The sequence below is a fragment of the Aspergillus wentii genome (assembly GCF_001890725.1).
Source record: "Aspergillus wentii DTO 134E9 unplaced genomic scaffold ASPWEscaffold_4, whole genome shotgun sequence".
NCBI lineage: Eukaryota > Fungi > Ascomycota > Eurotiomycetes > Eurotiales > Aspergillaceae > Aspergillus > Aspergillus wentii.
In genome coordinates this window covers 2,632,906-2,649,766 of record NW_024467835.1, presented here as the reverse complement: position 1 = coordinate 2,649,766, position 16,861 = coordinate 2,632,906, and the positions used below count along the sequence as shown (strand labels likewise).

The 16,861-nt window shown below is 49.7% G+C and overlaps 9 protein-coding genes across 9 annotated transcripts; 7 read left to right on the top strand and 2 right to left on the bottom strand.

Moving 5' to 3' along the window:
* Nucleotides 1-30: 30 nt before the first annotated feature.
* On the top strand, nt 31-2,574 carry ASPWEDRAFT_110754 (uncharacterized protein; the record flags this gene model as incomplete). The annotated part of the gene is made up of 1 exon (XM_040828203.1): nt 31-2,574. The coding sequence occupies one exon, from the start codon at nt 31-33 to the stop codon at nt 2,572-2,574; it is 2,544 nt and encodes an 847-aa protein (XP_040689326.1).
* A 1,371-nt stretch (nt 2,575-3,945) lies between these two features.
* On the top strand, nt 3,946-4,881 carry ASPWEDRAFT_172447 (uncharacterized protein; the record flags this gene model as incomplete). Its single annotated transcript, XM_040830936.1, has 1 exon — nt 3,946-4,881. The coding sequence occupies one exon, from the start codon at nt 3,946-3,948 to the stop codon at nt 4,879-4,881; it is 936 nt and encodes a 311-aa protein (XP_040689325.1).
* A 380-nt stretch (nt 4,882-5,261) lies between these two features.
* On the top strand, nt 5,262-5,966 carry ASPWEDRAFT_172446 (NudC domain-containing protein; the record flags this gene model as incomplete). The annotated part of the gene is made up of 3 exons (XM_040830935.1): nt 5,262-5,504; nt 5,558-5,879; nt 5,935-5,966. 3 exons carry the CDS (start codon nt 5,262-5,264, stop codon nt 5,964-5,966), a joined length of 597 nt encoding a protein of 198 aa, XP_040689324.1.
* Nucleotides 5,967-5,999: 33 nt separating this feature from the next.
* On the top strand, nt 6,000-8,183 carry ASPWEDRAFT_518619 (Zn(II)2Cys6 transcription factor domain-containing protein). Its single transcript, XM_040837667.1, has 3 exons — nt 6,000-6,727; nt 6,778-7,116; nt 7,165-8,183. Exons 1-3 carry the CDS (start codon nt 6,473-6,475, stop codon nt 8,005-8,007), a joined length of 1,437 nt encoding a protein of 478 aa, XP_040689323.1. The 5' UTR covers nt 6,000-6,472; the 3' UTR covers nt 8,008-8,183.
* Nucleotides 8,183-9,469, bottom strand: ASPWEDRAFT_518709 (uncharacterized protein). The gene has a single exon (XM_040837668.1). It carries the CDS (start codon nt 8,977-8,979, stop codon nt 8,359-8,361), a length of 621 nt encoding a protein of 206 aa, XP_040689322.1. The 5' UTR covers nt 8,980-9,469; the 3' UTR covers nt 8,183-8,358.
* A 96-nt stretch (nt 9,470-9,565) lies between these two features.
* Nucleotides 9,566-10,702, top strand: ASPWEDRAFT_111852 (tRNA(Thr) (cytosine(32)-N(3))-methyltransferase; the record flags this gene model as incomplete). Its single annotated transcript, XM_040828277.1, has 1 exon — nt 9,566-10,702. The coding sequence occupies one exon, from the start codon at nt 9,566-9,568 to the stop codon at nt 10,700-10,702; it is 1,137 nt and encodes a 378-aa protein (XP_040689321.1).
* A 797-nt stretch (nt 10,703-11,499) lies between these two features.
* On the bottom strand, nt 11,500-13,053 carry ASPWEDRAFT_28263 (hemolysin III family protein; the record flags this gene model as incomplete). Its single annotated transcript, XM_040833116.1, has 2 exons — nt 11,500-12,816; nt 12,877-13,053. 2 exons carry the CDS (start codon nt 13,051-13,053, stop codon nt 11,500-11,502), a joined length of 1,494 nt encoding a protein of 497 aa, XP_040689320.1.
* A 548-nt stretch (nt 13,054-13,601) lies between these two features.
* ASPWEDRAFT_518602 (uncharacterized protein) lies at nt 13,602-14,547 on the top strand. The gene is made up of 2 exons (XM_040837666.1): nt 13,602-14,089; nt 14,145-14,547. The coding sequence occupies exons 1-2, from the start codon at nt 13,740-13,742 to the stop codon at nt 14,422-14,424; spliced, it is 630 nt and encodes a 209-aa protein (XP_040689319.1). The 5' UTR covers nt 13,602-13,739; the 3' UTR covers nt 14,425-14,547.
* A 438-nt stretch (nt 14,548-14,985) lies between these two features.
* Nucleotides 14,986-16,751, top strand: PIG-S (GPI-anchor transamidase GPI17; the record flags this gene model as incomplete). The annotated part of the gene is made up of 2 exons (XM_040837627.1): nt 14,986-15,183; nt 15,249-16,751. The coding sequence occupies 2 exons, from the start codon at nt 14,986-14,988 to the stop codon at nt 16,749-16,751; spliced, it is 1,701 nt and encodes a 566-aa protein (XP_040689318.1).
* Between the last annotated feature and the right edge of the window lie 110 nt (nt 16,752-16,861).

Genomic DNA, 16,861 nt, shown 5'->3' with positions numbered 1-16,861 from the left:
ATTTCACACGGCAAGATGCCGATAAGAGAGATGCCCGGTTCCGGTCAACAAGGCCTCGTCGAAACCGTCCGAGAACAGTCAGTCGTTTCGGCCCAACGAAGCCTCTCGACATTCGAACGAGTTATCACCACCAATGCTCCTATCCTCGAGTCTCTCCTGCTACAAGCCCCGACCGATTCCATCTTCAAGCTCTACCATACCTCCCGTTACCTCCGTTCCTTTCTCCGATCCTATCCGACAGCATGGAAGTACCTATCTTTCCGCTTGTATTATCCTTCAGGCACTCCTCCTCCAGTACGAGTGGTTATCCCGGGCTCATCGGAGACTCTGGTGCCGCGCCAGTCCCGACCATATGCTCTTGACCAGTTGTTGATGAATGTGGTGGTGCCGTTTAGTCCGATACTCAAGAGCCTAGAACTAGATAATACAGCGGTATCGGGCCAGATCCTTATCTCGACGGTCTTACATTCCCGGCGAGAAACCCTAGAGCATCTCTCCGTCCGGGGTTGCAAGAATGTGTCGCTCAAATACCACATCATTCCATACCTAACCATGTTTGGCCTTCAGTACGACGTGGACATGGAAACCAACTCCGGAACTTCTACCTCGAAAAAACACCTTGCCCTCAAGAGCCTCTACACATACCGGTGTCGTCACCACCGCCGAAGGCCCTATCTCTCCTCATCGTTGGTACGGAAGGATTCAGACTCTGAGCCCACCCATGAGCTGGTCAATCTATGCCACAAGCTGGGGATCTGGACGGATACGACCTGGTGCTCGACTCCCGCTGGAAGATGCTATAGGAGAAGAGGTTATGTCTCTATGCGGGTTCCGCAGGGGTCTGCTGAGGTTTGGGTAGTTTTCGATCGATTATGGCGGTCCAAAAACTGGATCGGGCCCATTGACTCGTCATATCGGGCACCTGCGGAGCGGGATGGAAAGGTATGGGAGCATGGCGAATTTGGAAACTTTGGTGAGGCGTTGGGAACCGGAGAAGGAGATTGTTACGGTGAGGGCAAAACGGTACCCGCTCACCTGCGTCACAGCCACACACGATTTGTCGAGAATATTCGGTGTGACAATTGCCTCGAGGATATTTCCGAGAGGTGTGAGCAGTGCAGCATCCTGATGCACTGTGTTGGGTGTCGAAAGACTCTCTGTGCAAGCTGTGCTTATGACAGACCATACAGTCATCTTCGAGCTCGGCCTTCTTCGGAAGACACATCCTCGCAGGAAAGTGATTCCATCTGGTGGGCTCCTGGTGCTACAGTTTCGCCATGTGTCATGCAGGATCCCTTGGTAGATGGGTCAGGAAACGAAACGTTGAATGCCAACGGTCCTACACCGTACCCGAATCTCAAATTCCATTGGTGCTGTACCGAGCCCATATTCTCCGGCGGTGGTGGCATCAGTATCGGAACTCCCAACCGCGATGTGGACCACGTGCGAGCAGTGCCTCTGCCTCGAGGGAAAGGCTGGGAAGATCTGGAGTACACTGCCCATGAGTGGAGCAAGACCTTCCCCAAGTACGCCTATGGCGATCCGAAGAAACCCGATTACTCTCTCCAAGAGGGCCACATTGCCATGATGAGATGGCTGCTGGGACCCCCAGATCGCAAGGCATCAGCTTGCCCGCGTAACCTATGCCAGAGCTGTTATGACACTCCGCAATGGAAGGTTCACTGCAAGAGCTGTTCGAAGCCATTATGTATTGAACATGATCTCCGGGGTCTTCGCCTGCGGATATGTGGCTACCGGGACCTCGCTCTGGAAAAGATAGCACTCCAGACCCATATCAAAGCCAATCCACAGCATGCTAATCGTGAAACATTTGTGCCTCGACACCTTCCGCAGACTGATTCTATGTCAGGGTTTGAACTTCCGTATCGAACGCAACGGCTGCTCGACTCTACCACGAGCAGTTTTACCGAAGAGCATCCTGCGGAAGGTTCGATGGATGCGACTCCACCTGCTTCGCAGAATACTATTGACCAGTCCGAGTCTTCTGTCCCCATGCGGCGTCGGAGCTTCTCCGGGACAAACTCTAACCGGTCTGGTTCATCGTCGCCAACTTCGGTGTACTGCGAGGCGCCTCTTGAAATGCCTAAATGGCAAGGCTGCCAGTCCTTCTTCTGTCCACAGTACCGAGCACTAGGGGATCAGCGACAGAGGTGTGCGAGTGTCCTCCGGGAATGTACGAGATGCTCAGTGAACGTGTGCCAAGATTGTATCAATGACAACCCGCCATGCAACTGCTCTTACTGCTCCGTCAACTATCTCTGTCCAAACTGTCTCAAGTTACGTGAGCAGGACGGCACTTGTCGCCGACAGGAAGAAGAGAGGGCTCGACGAGAGCAGAAGTGGAAGAGAGACATGCAGGCGTTGGAAGGCATTTTGGAAGTGAAGCTGGCAAACGAGGTGGCAGAATATGCAGGCCAATTCTTCGACACTATCGAACAGCCGGGTGGCGTTGTTGAGGAGGTGGAGGATATTGATCACGACGAGTTTGCTGTGGACGACAGCTTCCACGACATGGAGTATGCGCAAGAGACGATGCTAGACAGTCTCGAGTGATTACAACATTCCAGTCTGATCCGTCGCTCTATTGTGCTTGCTGTCGATCTCCAGGCACTGTTCTATTTTGCCCAAAATACCAAATTCGTTTCGCGAATTCTTTTCGGCTCTTATCAAATTCCGAGTTTCACGGCGTCCAACGGGCATTCTATTTTGCAAGGGGGTTTATTTCACCGGGTACATTTTTGACCGCTGAACCAGGGTGGTGTTTCATAGGGTTCCTGGACTGACGGCGTCTACTTTTTTCTATGTTTTTGTCCATTGGTCTTGATGCGCAGGGAGCATTGGGATTTGTCGATCTGCTACGGGTAGCATACGGGGGAGTGATTGATTGTATGAGTCTGGCCGAGTCTCCTGGCTTGAAACAGGGATCTCTTTTTTCTTTTCTGTTTTTTGTTCGAGTTGAATCTCTTGCTCGAGTTACCGCCAGTGATCTACATTATTGCATGTCGGGATGACTATGGAGGTCGGATACTTTGTTATTGTCAGTAATACTTTATCAGCGTCTGTTCTTTTTCTGCAGGGAGGGGAAAAAATAATAAAAGCAAATCAGGATTTAGCAATCTTCTGCAGTGTATTTTGAAGAAATCCTCGACTTCGCCGTAGATGCATTGTAACATATGTGCTACGTGGTACATACCCGTGATGCACTCGGAGATGTAGTGAGTAAGGTAGCTGAAAGTTGTGACGATGATACTTATTCTTTTTTTCATGCAGAGTGTGAAGCAGCCAACCTAATTAGGCTGAAAATGCACTCCTGATGAATGTGTCACTGCGTCCCACGTATGTAATGCCCTATAATATGAGGTCGCATCCTTGCCAATTTAAATGTTGGGGTTTGACAGAATAACTCATCGCTGCAGTGCAAGGCTATATGCATCATATCTTTCATAATCGAGTTCTGAGGTTAGCATCCAGCTCAGGCACTTGAGCTGGTATGAGATGTTCCGTCTCACAAACATCTTCGCTGCATCTATGATTGTTACATCTCAAGGAAAGTGACCCAGACGGCCTGGTAGCCGCATTTGAGAGTGATTGTAGGATCCAAGAGCCAGCCAATGTGGTTGACATGAATGTTGATAAAGGCATGTATTACGAAGCCAGCATTAGAATGAATGACCTATGCAAGATGTTGGGCATTAGTTGTCTTTCGGTGCATGTCTTCGTAATTCTCTCTGGTCGAGTAGTTTGACAAGACTCGAATTGACACAGTATGGTAGAACGGCTGGTTATATGAACCAGTTCTCGCTTCGTGAGGACAGTAGCTTTAGAGAAGAATCATCTTCATCAGTACTGCCTGCAATATAAATCTTATTGCCATTCATCGCACGCGCCTCCATTTCTTTGAGCTGGTCTGCTTGAGTCAAAACGATGCAGCTTTCGGTCCCTTCGCAAAACGATTATGAGCACATTGTGTCAAGATTCCTAAAAGACATAGGATATTTCAAACCATCGATCACTCCGGATTTGTCCCTGGAGAAACCGGTCACCTCCTACTTTGGTTCGCAGCCTTGGGAACCTTTGATCAAAGACCAAGCCGTCAAACGGGCGAAAAGGTCTGCTGTTGAACTGGGGATGATTTACCCATTTGTCTCCAAGGAACACAAAATCGCCTGTAGCATTTTCATCACCTATGTGTTCTTAATCGACGACTGCGAGTCAGGCCTCATTCCAGGCCTCGAAGAGTTCGAAACACGGTTGATCCAGGGGAAACCGCAGGAGTCGCCTGTCCTAACCTCGATGCTTGAATTCCTCGGTAAGATGGGCACGCTTTTCGGGTCCTATGGCAGAATCATAATCTCCAAGAGCATGGTGGAGTTCATCGGTGGACGACTGGTCGAGAACCGCTATGAGGGATCGATGGTGCCCCCGGTTGGAGCACTGCGATTTCCTCAGTATTTTCGTCGAAAGGCCAGCATTGCGGACCCCTTCGCTCACTTTGCCTTCCCCCAGCAGCTCTATCCAGAAGAAGTCTTCTTGGAGGAGTATCTCCCGATTCTTCCGGACGCCGCCGATTTCGTCAGTTTTTCCAACGATATTATATCCTTTTACAAGGAAACCATGACGGGGGTTGAGGACCTAAATTACATTTGTAATTTCGCCCACGTCCGCCAGATTAGTCTGCTGGAGGCACTGCGGATCACCAGTGAGAAGGCGGTTCAGTGTGTGCGCAACATTCGAGCTGTTCTATCCAAGTCAAAGTATCCCGAGCTCCTGGATACAACCGATTTATTCCTCCAGTCCTATGTGGCGTGCCATTTCAATTTACCACGTTATAAGCTTGGGGAACTGGACATTCGTGTGTAGCTCAGCTCTTTAGCTGATGATCTGGTCCAGCAGAGATGAATGAATGGAAAACCCTCATGACAGGCAACTCCATCCATGATAGAGAAATGTCAGTTTCGAAAACAATCCATTTCTTATTTTTGACACTTCACATCATCGTTCGTAGGTCGTAGCAGTTGGTTGTTCAGTTGGAGTTGCAGTGTTGTTGGAGGAAGCTTCTAGTGGCCCCGCATTTTCGCCGTGACCGACAGAAGCTGCTCGAAGTCTGGACTTTCCTCTTCTCGATTTCCTCGACGCACCTGAATTCCTTCCAGTTTACAACCGAGATACTCGAAGACGAACACCTTCTTCTCAGATACATCTCCAATTATATTATCCCACAAGCAGCGAATTACACCACAATGTCCGACGTCGAACGTGACCCCACCCCCGCCGAAATCGCCAACCGCGAACGCGAAGAAACAGAACGCAAGGCAAAGGAAGAAGCAGAACAAGCCCAGCTCCCGTACAAATGGACACAAACTATCCGTGATGTAGAGGTGACGGTGCCAGTGCCAGGAAATCTTAAGGGAAGGGATATGGATGTGGTGTTGACCAAGAATAAGATTAAGGTGGCCGTGAAGGGACAGCAGACCTTCATTGAGGTTTGTCGAATGGATAATTGAAGCTGTCAAGGTGTTATTTCTAACAAGAACAGGGCGATTTCCCCCATCCTATTCTCGTCGATGAATCCTCGTGGACTCTCGAAACAACCTCGCACCCACCTGGGAAAGAAGTCTCGGTCCACCTGGACAAGGTCAACAAGGTTGAATGGTGGCCGCATGTGGTGACCTCTGCTCCCAAAATCGATGTGTCCAAGATTACTCCCGAATCATCCAAGCTGAGCGATCTAGACGGAGGAACGAGAGCAATGGTGGAGAAAATGATGTACGACCAGCGACAGAAGGAGATGGGTGGACAGACTAGCGATGAGCAGCGAAAGGCAGAGATTCTGAAGAAGTTCCAGGCGGATCACCCGGGTACGTTTTCTATACTGCCAGCCTTTGTGATGCAAGATACTAACTTGATATATAGAGATGGACTTTTCCAATGCCCAGATTGGCTGATTTTGTGCATACTTAAAAAAGACTTGTCTAATGGTGTATGAAGTAATGAGAATGAGAGTTTCAACGATCCTGTACATGGCACATGAATATGTTATTCTTGGAGCAATCCATCTTGTCTTCGCTATTTTTTGGTATATCGAAGCGAATAAGAGAGTTGCCCTCTTTGGACTAGCGCTATGAAAACAAAACAAACTCGTGTTCAATGCATGTGACGATCTTCCATCATCGACACTCGCAGTGACGGTCCATCATGTATAATCATTGCCAATTTGGCTTATCCATTGCGGTTGCTTCGAAGCAGCGCTGATACTAAGAATATCCTACATCTGGGGTTTAGAATGATTAGTGGGCGCATGGCGAGCATCTCCGCCTTTGTTGCCCGAGTGTGTCTTGAATAGTGTCGACTTTCAGCTGCAGTTATATTCTTGCTCTGTTCTCAGTACAGACAAACTGCAATATATAATTCTCATATTCTATTCCCTCAATTTGTCTATACGCTCTTCGTCATGTTGATCACGCCGAACCCGTCTCCGTCCCCGGAGAATACTACTGAGATACAACAGAAAGGCAACTCACATTCCCCTACACTATCAGAGCAACTACAGGGCAGAAAAAGTCTATTTCGAGTTCCAATGTACCAGAAGCAAAATTTTGTGTCATTCAAGACCACTGACGAATCCACCGAGTCTGTCTATCATGCCCGTCGGGCCCATCGGAAGTCTCGTGCCGGTTGTTTGAACTGTAAGCGGAGAAGGGTCAAGGTATTCCCCTTTAGTTCTCATTGGGGTGTATCTCTGTCTAACTGGTCAAGTGTGACGAGTCGAGGCCTCACTGCATACGGTGCCAAAAGCATGGTGTCGATTGTGACTATGATGTCGTCCAATGTCGAGCTACTAAGAACTCGGGAATTGTTTCCCATTCCACCAAGAAGGTTCCGAATTTGACATCATCAGGCTCGACAGTATACTCTATGTCATTGGCTGCAGTTGCCGAGAAAATCGATGACCTTCTGCAGATGAAGCCGCGGAATGGCCAGTTATCGGACAATATCGTTGCTTTGCAACACTTTCATAACTCTACCCTTGCTACCGTTGGCACCGGAGGCTTCAAGGGGGTAATGAGAGACCAGGTGATTAAATTGGCATTTGATGTCAGAATTCTCTTGATAGTATGGTATAGCTCCAACTAACTGATATAGTCGCCGTTTCTTATGCACACCGTCATAGCCGTAGCGACAACTCATCTTTGTCGCGTCGTCCCAGACAATAGCACCTACAAATTTGCCGAGGCCTATCACTGGCAACAGGCCATCAGCCTGTACTCCAAGGAGATTTCGTCCACCGTCGGCTTGCACAATATGGACACTCTATTCTCCGCCTGTCTCCTCTTGACAGTTCATTCCTTTGCCCTGGAGGATTACAACCCCCGGGCCTCCTTTGTCTTTTCAGATAATCCCGAAACACTGAATTGGCTCATGCTTCAGGGCGGATTGAGACATCTCCTCGGTCTCACTAGGCCGTGGATATCTCAGAGCATATGGGCGGCCCCATTCATGGAGTCTCGAGATGAAAACATCATCTTTGATGACCATCGTACAGGCCGGGTAGGACTTCACCCCGAGCTGGCGGACATCTGTGGCATCGACGATACAACCACCGAAGAGACTAATCCGTACATGTGGCCGTTGCGAATGCTTTCCCCACTTCTTTTACTAGAACGATCCGTGAAGAGCTTCTCCAAGTACACAACCTTCATGGGCCGTCTACTGCCTGATTACTTTGATAAGTTAATACAAAAAGACCCACCTGGCTTGATCATTCTCAGCTGGTGGCTGGCACTCGTGAGTGCGACGGACCTGTGGTGGGCGAATGCGCGAGTGCGGTCCGAATGTACAGCCATCTGCATGTTTCTCGAAGACAGCGACGATCCTCTTGTTCTTAAACTGCTAGAGTTTCCGGCAGGGACGTGTGGGTATCTGCTTCGACATGTACAGGAACGGGCTGTGCTCGATTCCTGTGGAGATCTTGTTGGGGTCTTTTAATTCTTTGAATAATTTGGGCTTTTCCCCAAGAACTGCATATATGATAGATACCCTCTGCACTTTCGCGCTGAATGGATATTTTGGCCTTGTCGCATGCATGAAGATGAAAAATGTTATATGAATGTCATTGCTGAATTATTATAGCTGTATCGTAGACATCATCGCATTTGCGCCAATATGAAACTCCCCACCTTCAAATCAAAGACCACGCCCTGCGTGTCATCCCACCCAAGCCCAATAAACCATACCCACTATAAGACAAATCCATCAGAAAGAAGACAATACCGATATGAGATAATTACTATAAATTTTGATCAAACGTTATTTGCATGGGGAGCAGCCCCCCGCCAATCACCGACTCTCCCACGATCTCCGGTGTTGTGATAGCCGTTGCTGATCAGCACGACACCTTGATGGTAAATCCGGTCGCTGCAGGACCGGTCTGGGGGGTGCGATCTGAGCTGGAACCACAGGCGGATACATCGATGAGACAGACATGGATCTTGACGGTGCTGGCGATACTCGTGGCGAGTATGGTGGCGGGGGCGTTTCCCCCGTTGCCGTCGAGGTATTCCCGTAGCTGCTAGGGAAAGAGATCGCCGATGAGACGTCCGAAGTGAGATCCTCTGGGCGATTACTGGAGTGATATACGTTGCGGCTCTTTTCGTCCGGATAAGATGACGATGATAGTGACGATGAGGAGATGGATGGATCGCGCATGTGGGCCGCCAATGTCTTCTCCTGGATGCTTACGGGACGGGGTGTATACCGCGGCAAAGGGACAACAGACGAATAGCCAGCATCATGGTCAGTAGGGCGGGTGATGGCCCAGTCATCGCCTTCAGTCCAGGATCTGGTGTTGCTGCTTCTCCTTGGATGATCGGAGACGGTCATCATTTGAGGGGCTGGAGTCGGCCTAGGCGGGGAACTGGGACGCGCAATGCAACCACACAGCCCCTGGAGAAAGGACATTTTTGATAAGATTGTCGGCGAACACAGAATTAGACCAGAATGCAGTAATGGGATGCTGTGTGATCTGAATTAAATATGCAATGGGTGGCCCTGTATAGGATAAATATGATGCACAAAATCGATAAAGATAGACAGATCAGATGAAAAGAGATGATCTCCGCGACGGACAAGGGGACTTTGACTCAAACAGCCTCACAAGAACATGACTTTTAAGGTCCAGAAGAATGCCCAGCAGCACCAGCTGGACAGTGAGATGTGAGAAAGAAAAAGAGTACAAAGGGGAGGGGAACTGGAAGAAAAGAAAAGGACAAATGGTGTTCGTATCGAGGAATAAGAATAGAAAGCCGATCGATGAGGCAGTCAGGCACCCGTATTTTGTACATTGCGCTGATTGGCTGATAAGTCTTATGCCTGCCTGAGGCGTCAAGGCACTCAGGCACTGAGTTTTCCCCACCAAAAAAGTGGGATTTCGTTTTTTCTTCCGCAATTCTTTCGATCTTTTCCTCCACATCCATTCTTTGCTTTGTTTTATTGCTGTTTATTTTATTCTCTCTTTACTGTCAGTCGCTTCAGGGCACCTATCATCATGACTGCCCCTACGTCCAACGCCCCCGACGAGTTTGCGACTATGCTCAGCAATGTCGAACCCCCAATGGTCCCCCCGCATCGCTCCCATGACCCCTCCAATAATATGAAGCGCACTGATCCTTTTATGTTTGGTTCTCGGTACCTCGAACAAGGCGACGATGTCTACGAGTTCAACGCCTGGGACCATGTCGAGCCGGACGATGATTTCAAAGAATTTGCCCAAGGCCAGTACGCTAAACAGCGCGAAGCCCCCGTCTCAGACTACGACAAGCACCGTTTCAACTCGGACCCGGCCAAGTGGTGGAATCTGTTTTACAAGAACAACACGGCCAATTTCTTCAAGAACCGCAAGTGGTTGCAGCAGGAATTTCCTGTTCTCGCGGACGTGAGCCGGAGCGATGCAGGCCCGCAGGTTGTGTTGGAGGTTGGCGCTGGCGCTGGAAATACTGCGTTTCCATTGCTAGCCAACAATGAGAACGAAGGGCTTATGGTTCATGCGTGCGACTTTTCGAAAACTGCCGTCAAGGTGATGCGCGAAAGCGAGCACTATGACACCAAGCACATGGTGGCCGATGTCTGGGATGTTAGTGCCGTGCCCACCGAAGAGAACGATTCAATGCCACCAGGCTTGACGGAGGGGTCTGTGGACGTTGTAATTCTCATCTTCATCTTCTCCGCCCTGTCGCCGACTCAGTGGAGCCAAGCCTTGAACAACATCTACCGTGTCTTGAAGCCCGGCGGCCAAGTTCTTTTCCGTGACTACGGACGAGGAGACTTGGCTCAGGTTCGATTCAAAAAGGGCCGATACCTGGATGAGAACTTCTATATCCGTGGAGACGGTACACGAGTATATTTCTTCGATCGGGAGGAGCTGGTCCACATGTGGAGCCAGTGGGCTCCGGGGAGAGATGTGATTGTCCTTGAAAAGGAGAGCGAAAAGGCAGGGAGCGAAGATTATTCGAAAATCAACAGCGAATCCGACGGTGTTTTCGAGATCGCCAAACTAGGCATTGACCGACGGTTGATTGTAAACCGACAGCGAAAACTCAAGATGTACCGTTGCTGGATGCAAGGGCATTTCAAGAAGCGCATCAATTCCGCGTCGGCTGAGGAAGAAAAGAAGGAAGCATCATGATTCCGAGAATATACAAAAGATTTGCCGACATGCGCCGCATAACACCCAGCGAAACACGGCCACCCAACTCACGATATTAGTGCGGGTTAATGCTGACTCGGAAATGGCTTTATCATGAGGAATCAGCACACCTTTTATGGATAACGCCTCTGATATCCCCGCACGCTCAGAGGAAAGGTACTTCTATAGATAGACTGTGCCTGTGGATATGATCTTATCATATTATGAAACAGCCCCAATCGGCCCACCGAGGGTCTGAGTCTTATTTGCTCAGCCCTATGACACCGATGTGGAGATCTCACGGAATTGACGAGGATACGACAGAAATCATTGGATAGAACTACTAGATTAGATGGCTTTCACATTCCAAATAGAAAGAAAGAAATGAAATGTTGAATTATGACAAATATCTAACTGCATCTTAGTATTCACAATAGACACAGAACTAAAAAAGAAACAATAACCTGACATCTATAGACATGATTCTGCAAAATGAAGGTCAGATATCTACAAAGAAGGGAAATAGGGAAATGAAATGTTAGAAAAAATGGAAACACCGGTGTACTCCATCCATGCATGCAAGCGAGGGAACGCAAAAGGAGCGGGAACAAGGCCCGAAAATATTGGCAGGGGCAAATTTTTTGCAGAGAATGGATAACCTGTGCAGTGGAAAAGAAATCTAGATGTGCTTTTTTCTTTTTGTTTTTTTACTCAGACCAAATGGTTTCATAGATGGGTACTCACTCATGGCCGGTCGTATGCAAATGACGTGATGATAACGGGATGGGCAATGTCATTCATGAGGTCAGGCTGGGACACTCTCCCTGGGCTCTCTGGAAAGCACCAGCGAAGAGGTCCTGCATGGCGCAGTAATGGAAGAGAATACCACCCAGCACTGCGAAATGCCAGATGTTGTGGCTGCCACCCACGTAATCAAAGAGACCTGGGCTCCAGCGCTCGGGGACCTGCGAGGCATAGATGCATGCTCCGACGAAATAGACCAGGATGCTCTTCACAACTGGTGCGTAGAAATATACGCACCATTCGAAACCTCGGGTGTAGGTGAGCTGGAACAAGGGCGCGAATCCAGTCAAGGCAAGGGTGACAAAGAAAGCCACACGAGCCCAGGCCAGATCATGGCGATTGAAGGTCGGGTGCCAGGGGAGAACCACACCACCAACGCCCAGGGTCATGGTGAGCATAATATACGCCCATCGCGACACCGGCTCACAGTAGAAAGCAGTGTACTCCGTAGTGACGATTGAGCCGGCCACGAGCATGGAAATTCCTGTGTAGTCGACACATGCGAATCTCTCCATCAACGGCTGGTTGGCAATGCTGTTCATGGTGTGCCAGAGAGTACTGCAGACCAGGCACTTGCATGCTGCAAAGAAGAACACAGCCGCAATCAGCACATCGGTGTTGCTGCTCAGATGAAAGTTGGGGGTGAGCGGGTAGAAGTAGAAGGCGATCGACAGCACAACAAAAAGCCCAATAAGGTGGGACCAGATGTTGACCATTTCGTTGGAGCAGCAGAACATTGAGGTGAAGCATTCCACCTTGGTGGAACTGAAGCGATAACCTTGCAGGATGTGGGGATTCACCCGCCATGGGTGAGGCAGATCGGCATATGTGATCAATCGTTTCTCCTGAGCCAGCAGGATAGCGTTGTCAATGCTCTCTTGGAAAGCATCCTTGGCCCTTCGGGCTCGCTCCATACCCTCATCAACCACCTCACCCAGCTTCGAGTCAACCGCCTTCCATCCATCATCCAAGGCGCCATAGATACCACGGTCTCGGACCGCGTGTGCTCGGGATTCCAGTTCGACCAAAAACGATTCCATCAATCGCACGCCGGCTTGGGCTTTCTGTTCCAGTGTCTCCTTGGTCGCAAGCGCCTCATTGTAGTGACCCTCGAGGGTTTCCACGAGAATCTTGGCCCTCTTTTTGCCACCTCCCATAAGTTCCCCGGAGGCGTGGGAACAAGAATCCCTGACGGCCTCGAGTGTCGAATAACCTCTTTTGAGGCTGGCATCGATCTGGACCATATGCGATTTCCGATACTGTTCGATCCAGTGAAGTCGGCGCTCCAGTTCTGCAAGAAAGAGTTCAACCTATCGACAGTTAGGCCAAGGAAATTGCAGAAAACAATCTCTTCAACAGGGGATGCTAACCCGCAGAAAGACGGCCTCCCCCTCATAATCGCATGATAGCTTCCTGGCGGTATGGAAAGAATGTCTTCGTCGGCGATCCCGGAGAAGCCCCGTTTCTTCGCTGGGCGTTGCCAGTGACGAGGAGCTGGTGGCCTCGGGGTACGACTCAATCGTCATGGATTGTGCTGTGCAGGCCATGGTGATGAGCCTTGACTTCCTCGAAGAATCCCACCGGTTGAAGATCAATCCCGCACGTCCTTTGGGGGCTTCAGGGGGAAATAAGAAAGGAACTGGTGTTCGATCGATCGGGTACTCGGAGGTGAGCGGTAAGGCGACTTCGGATATACTCCACGCAAGGAGAAAAAACAACCGTGCAGATGCAGAAGAAGGAGAAAAGGAGACCCCTTATGTATATAAATTAAAAAGTGCAGAAAATAATAGACGAAACTGGGGATAACCGAAGGAGAGAATGGGGGTGGGTGAGAGAAGGAGTGGGAAAGAGTGAGAAAGAGTGTGATCCAACTTGGTTCTCCTGCGTCGACTAAGAGGGGCACTTTTTCCCCAACCACGTCAAGCATCGGTCGGATAAAAATTAGGACCAACTTCATCTGACAACGGACTAAACTAACACGCGAGGGTGTGTCTGCTTTCTATTCGACGTGGCGATATCTTCATTCTCTACACTCTATCGTCGTGGTCTCAGCCCATAAGCGACCGCACTCTCTGCACGTTGGGCTCATCCATTCTCCCACTCTTGTTATTCTCCGAACCGGCCTTGACTGGTTCAACTGTTGTTCATCACCCTCAACTAATCACATCGTTGCATCCGATCATCTTCTCATCTCCATACCCTCCTCATCGCCATCCCCGCATTCTCTTCCGCCATGGCTATTAGTGACATCGTCTCCGATCCTTCTCTGCTGCCCGTGTTGGGTTCCAGCGCCGAAACTTTGGAACAATGCACGAAATTGTTGGCATTGTTGGATCCCACGGCCAACGCCACTTCCGACTCTCAAGACACTGTCTTGGCTGCTTCGAAGCAGCAGAAACATCTATTTGCCCTTTTGGCCAAGCTTCGGGGTCAAAACCGAGACGCGATCTTTCGAGTTCGCGACACAAAACAATCGACTGCAGAGGCCCGCCAGGAAATTGACCGGTTACATCTTCAATTGCAGAATCTGTATTATGAGCAGAGGCACTTGACTGGGGAGATTGCGGCCTGCGAGTCTTATGAGTAGGTGGACCGATACGTTGTCTTTATACGGTGTGCTAACATTTCTGCGTTTCAGCCATAAATATCTCTCCCTGCCTTTGATACCGATTGAGGAGTTTCTCGAGCTCCATCCAGAACACAAGGAATCCGATGATCACGAACTTATGATTGCTCGCATCAACCACGAACATGCCGAACGGGAGAAACTGGAGCAGGCACGCCAGGAGCTTCTCAAGCGCAAACAGGCCTTGATCGCGGAGAACAACAAGAGAAAAGAGGATCTTGCCAATTTGGACCAGGATCTAGAACGATTCATCGACGTATGTACCCAAGCTTTCTATTTGGTCATATTGTGATCAATTGCTGACACCGTCATCTTTTAGGCGGCGAGGCCCATTCAGAAGATATTCGAAAAAGAATACTAAAAATACGGCTGTTTATCCTTTTTATTTCACACCTATCTATGTCTCGGAACGGCGTCATAATTTAAGATACCCAGAGTTTTGGCTTTAATGGATTCCATCATTGGATATTGGACGCTAGGGCGTTCTCATGTCTTGAGCTTGTCAGAATCGTCAATAATATAATAATACTTTGCCTCAATGTTGAAAATCCTAGAAAAGTATACCGTAAATCAAATCGATCAAGTGGATATAAGCATTGTGGGATACACAGCTGTGCTACAGTCGGAGCCAAGCGTCGGAGTTGATCTGCGGCCGCTTTCTCCCTCTCCGCCTTGCACTGCGATATCCACGTCGACGACACTCCATCAGCATCAGCACAAGCATTGGTGTTGCAGGGCAACGTGCTATTCAAACAGCTATCTTCAACAAAATAATGCCCGGGCCATGACGAGCAAGAATGAAGACCTGGGGTCTTCTGCGCAGAACCCCTCTCCATCCCCCGACCTCACCACCATGAGCTCCAACACCAAAACAGATGCCCAGCGTCTCCCTCCACCAGAGCCGGCAGAAGCCACTCAAAACAGATTCAGAGTCATCCTCGCCTTCTGGGCGGTGATAATTTTCCTGGGGTTCCCCATATGGTGGAAGACTACATCCATCTACAGAGCCCGGCTGCCTTTCCAGGAGATGGTTGATTGGGCTGATGGAAAGGTACGGTTTGGCTGCAGCACCAACCAAAAGAAGCTGGGCTAATTACTATTTTGAAATCTGTATAGACATGTCGGCCAGTATTTCCTCTCGAGATCCAATTGGCAACTTCGTCCATGCCGATTGCAGACGCACAGCATTTACTCCGCACCACGCAGCACACCCTGGACGATCTCAACGAATTCTCCGCCCACCATCTCAGACTGAAACTGCTGGATGACGGAACCTCTAAACCGGAAATAAATGGAGATAAAACAGAAGGATCAACATCCGCCGCTGGAGAAAAGGCTGATACAGCACTGACGGTCCGGCTACTGCCTCAAGACGACCTGGCTGCCCCCAAGTCCGAACTCCATCCCGACACCACCCAGCTGGATGTCTTCTACCCGCCCAGCCAAATTCCGGTTCCTTCGTCGTCGAATTCGCCCTTGTCGTCCTTCATTGCGGAGGAGCTCCAGCGCCTGTTCAGCGAGGAAAAGGCTACCATCGCCCAGATTCTGTCTGACAACAATGGCCCAGGTAACAACGTTGCTATGTCCTCGAACCATCAGCAGGCTGCGGTTCTCAATTCGATTTCTCCGCAGCTTGCAGAGAGCATCAGCAGAAGATTGAGACGGTCGATGAAGTACGCAGACACTTATCATCTGGCTTTCTCTTTGTTCACACCCGGGTCCGAGCCTTCATCTTGGGACATTGAAGCGGCCATTCAAGAATATATGTCGCCTCTTCTGCAAGCATTCGCTCCCATCAGCAACTTTACTGTCGATACCCAAGTCCAGTTGTATGCCGCATTCTCTCCCACCGCGCCGTTACCCGAGTATGACGAGTCGCAAGCGGCATGGACTCTCAAGAAGGAAGATCTAAGCGCCTTCATCAACGCAGCAGAATGGCCTCTGAGTCCGAGTATCGGCAACGGTCCAACCATCAACTTTATCCTCTATGTACCAGACCCGTCACAGTCCCCCTTGGTCGTCCGGGAGAACAAGGCTACGAGCTGGATCATTCCCCAATGGGGTGGAGTATTCCTCTTGAACCCACCCCTATCCACCGAAAACCCTTCAAACCCATCACATCTTTCGGAAGAATCACTGCGCTCGGCTTTCTTGACATTCTCCCACCAACTCCTCACCCTCTTAGGGACCCCGACTACCCCGGCCTCCCTTCCCCTGCGCCTCCAAACCCTCATCCGCATCCGTGCCGCAACTCTACTTCTCTCCGCATCCTCCACCATGGGCTCACTGGCCCGTCTTACTGAATCCCTCCCTTCCATTCCAATTCCTGCTACGGTTGCTGCATCTGTATCCACGACACTCTCGCATCTGGCTTCGGCTTGCACTCATCTCCGCGAGGGCCGCTTCGCAGCAGCTCTAGCCAGTGCCCGGGTAGCCGAAGCAGAAGCCGAACGCAGTTTCTTTGAAAAGAGTATGGTCGGACAGGTTTATTTCCCCGATGAGCACAAGGTGGCCGTCTATCTTCCGCTGTTAGGACCAATTGGTGTACCTCTTATTGTTGGACTATTGAAGGAGATAAAGAGAATTGTTGCGGGTTTGAAGGCGAAGAAAGCGCATTAAGGCTTAGTTTGGTTTTGTGTAGTATATAAATAATACTTTGTTTGTTTCTCTGTTGTCCTTTCTGACACTGATGGACTGGATAATATATGTACAATGTGAGGTGAGTTATA

Bases quoted from the DNA above. Each gene is read 5' to 3' on its own strand.
- ASPWEDRAFT_518619 (XM_040837667.1), top strand. From the start codon at position 6,473: ATGTTGATCACGCCGAACCCGTCTCCGTCCCCGGAGAATACTACTGAG. The intron at 6,728-6,777 runs GTATTCCCCTTT...TAACTGGTCAAG, and splicing joins GTAAGCGGAGAAGGGTCAAG to TGTGACGAGTCGAGGCCTCA. The intron at 7,117-7,164 runs GTCAGAATTCTC...TAACTGATATAG, and splicing joins TGATTAAATTGGCATTTGAT to TCGCCGTTTCTTATGCACAC.
- ASPWEDRAFT_518709 (XM_040837668.1), bottom strand. From the start codon at position 8,979: ATGTCCTTTCTCCAGGGGCTGTGTGGTTGCATTGCGCGTCCCAGTTCC.
- ASPWEDRAFT_518602 (XM_040837666.1), top strand. From the start codon at position 13,740: ATGGCTATTAGTGACATCGTCTCCGATCCTTCTCTGCTGCCCGTGTTG. The intron at 14,090-14,144 runs GTAGGTGGACCG...TCTGCGTTTCAG, and splicing joins GCGGCCTGCGAGTCTTATGA to CCATAAATATCTCTCCCTGC.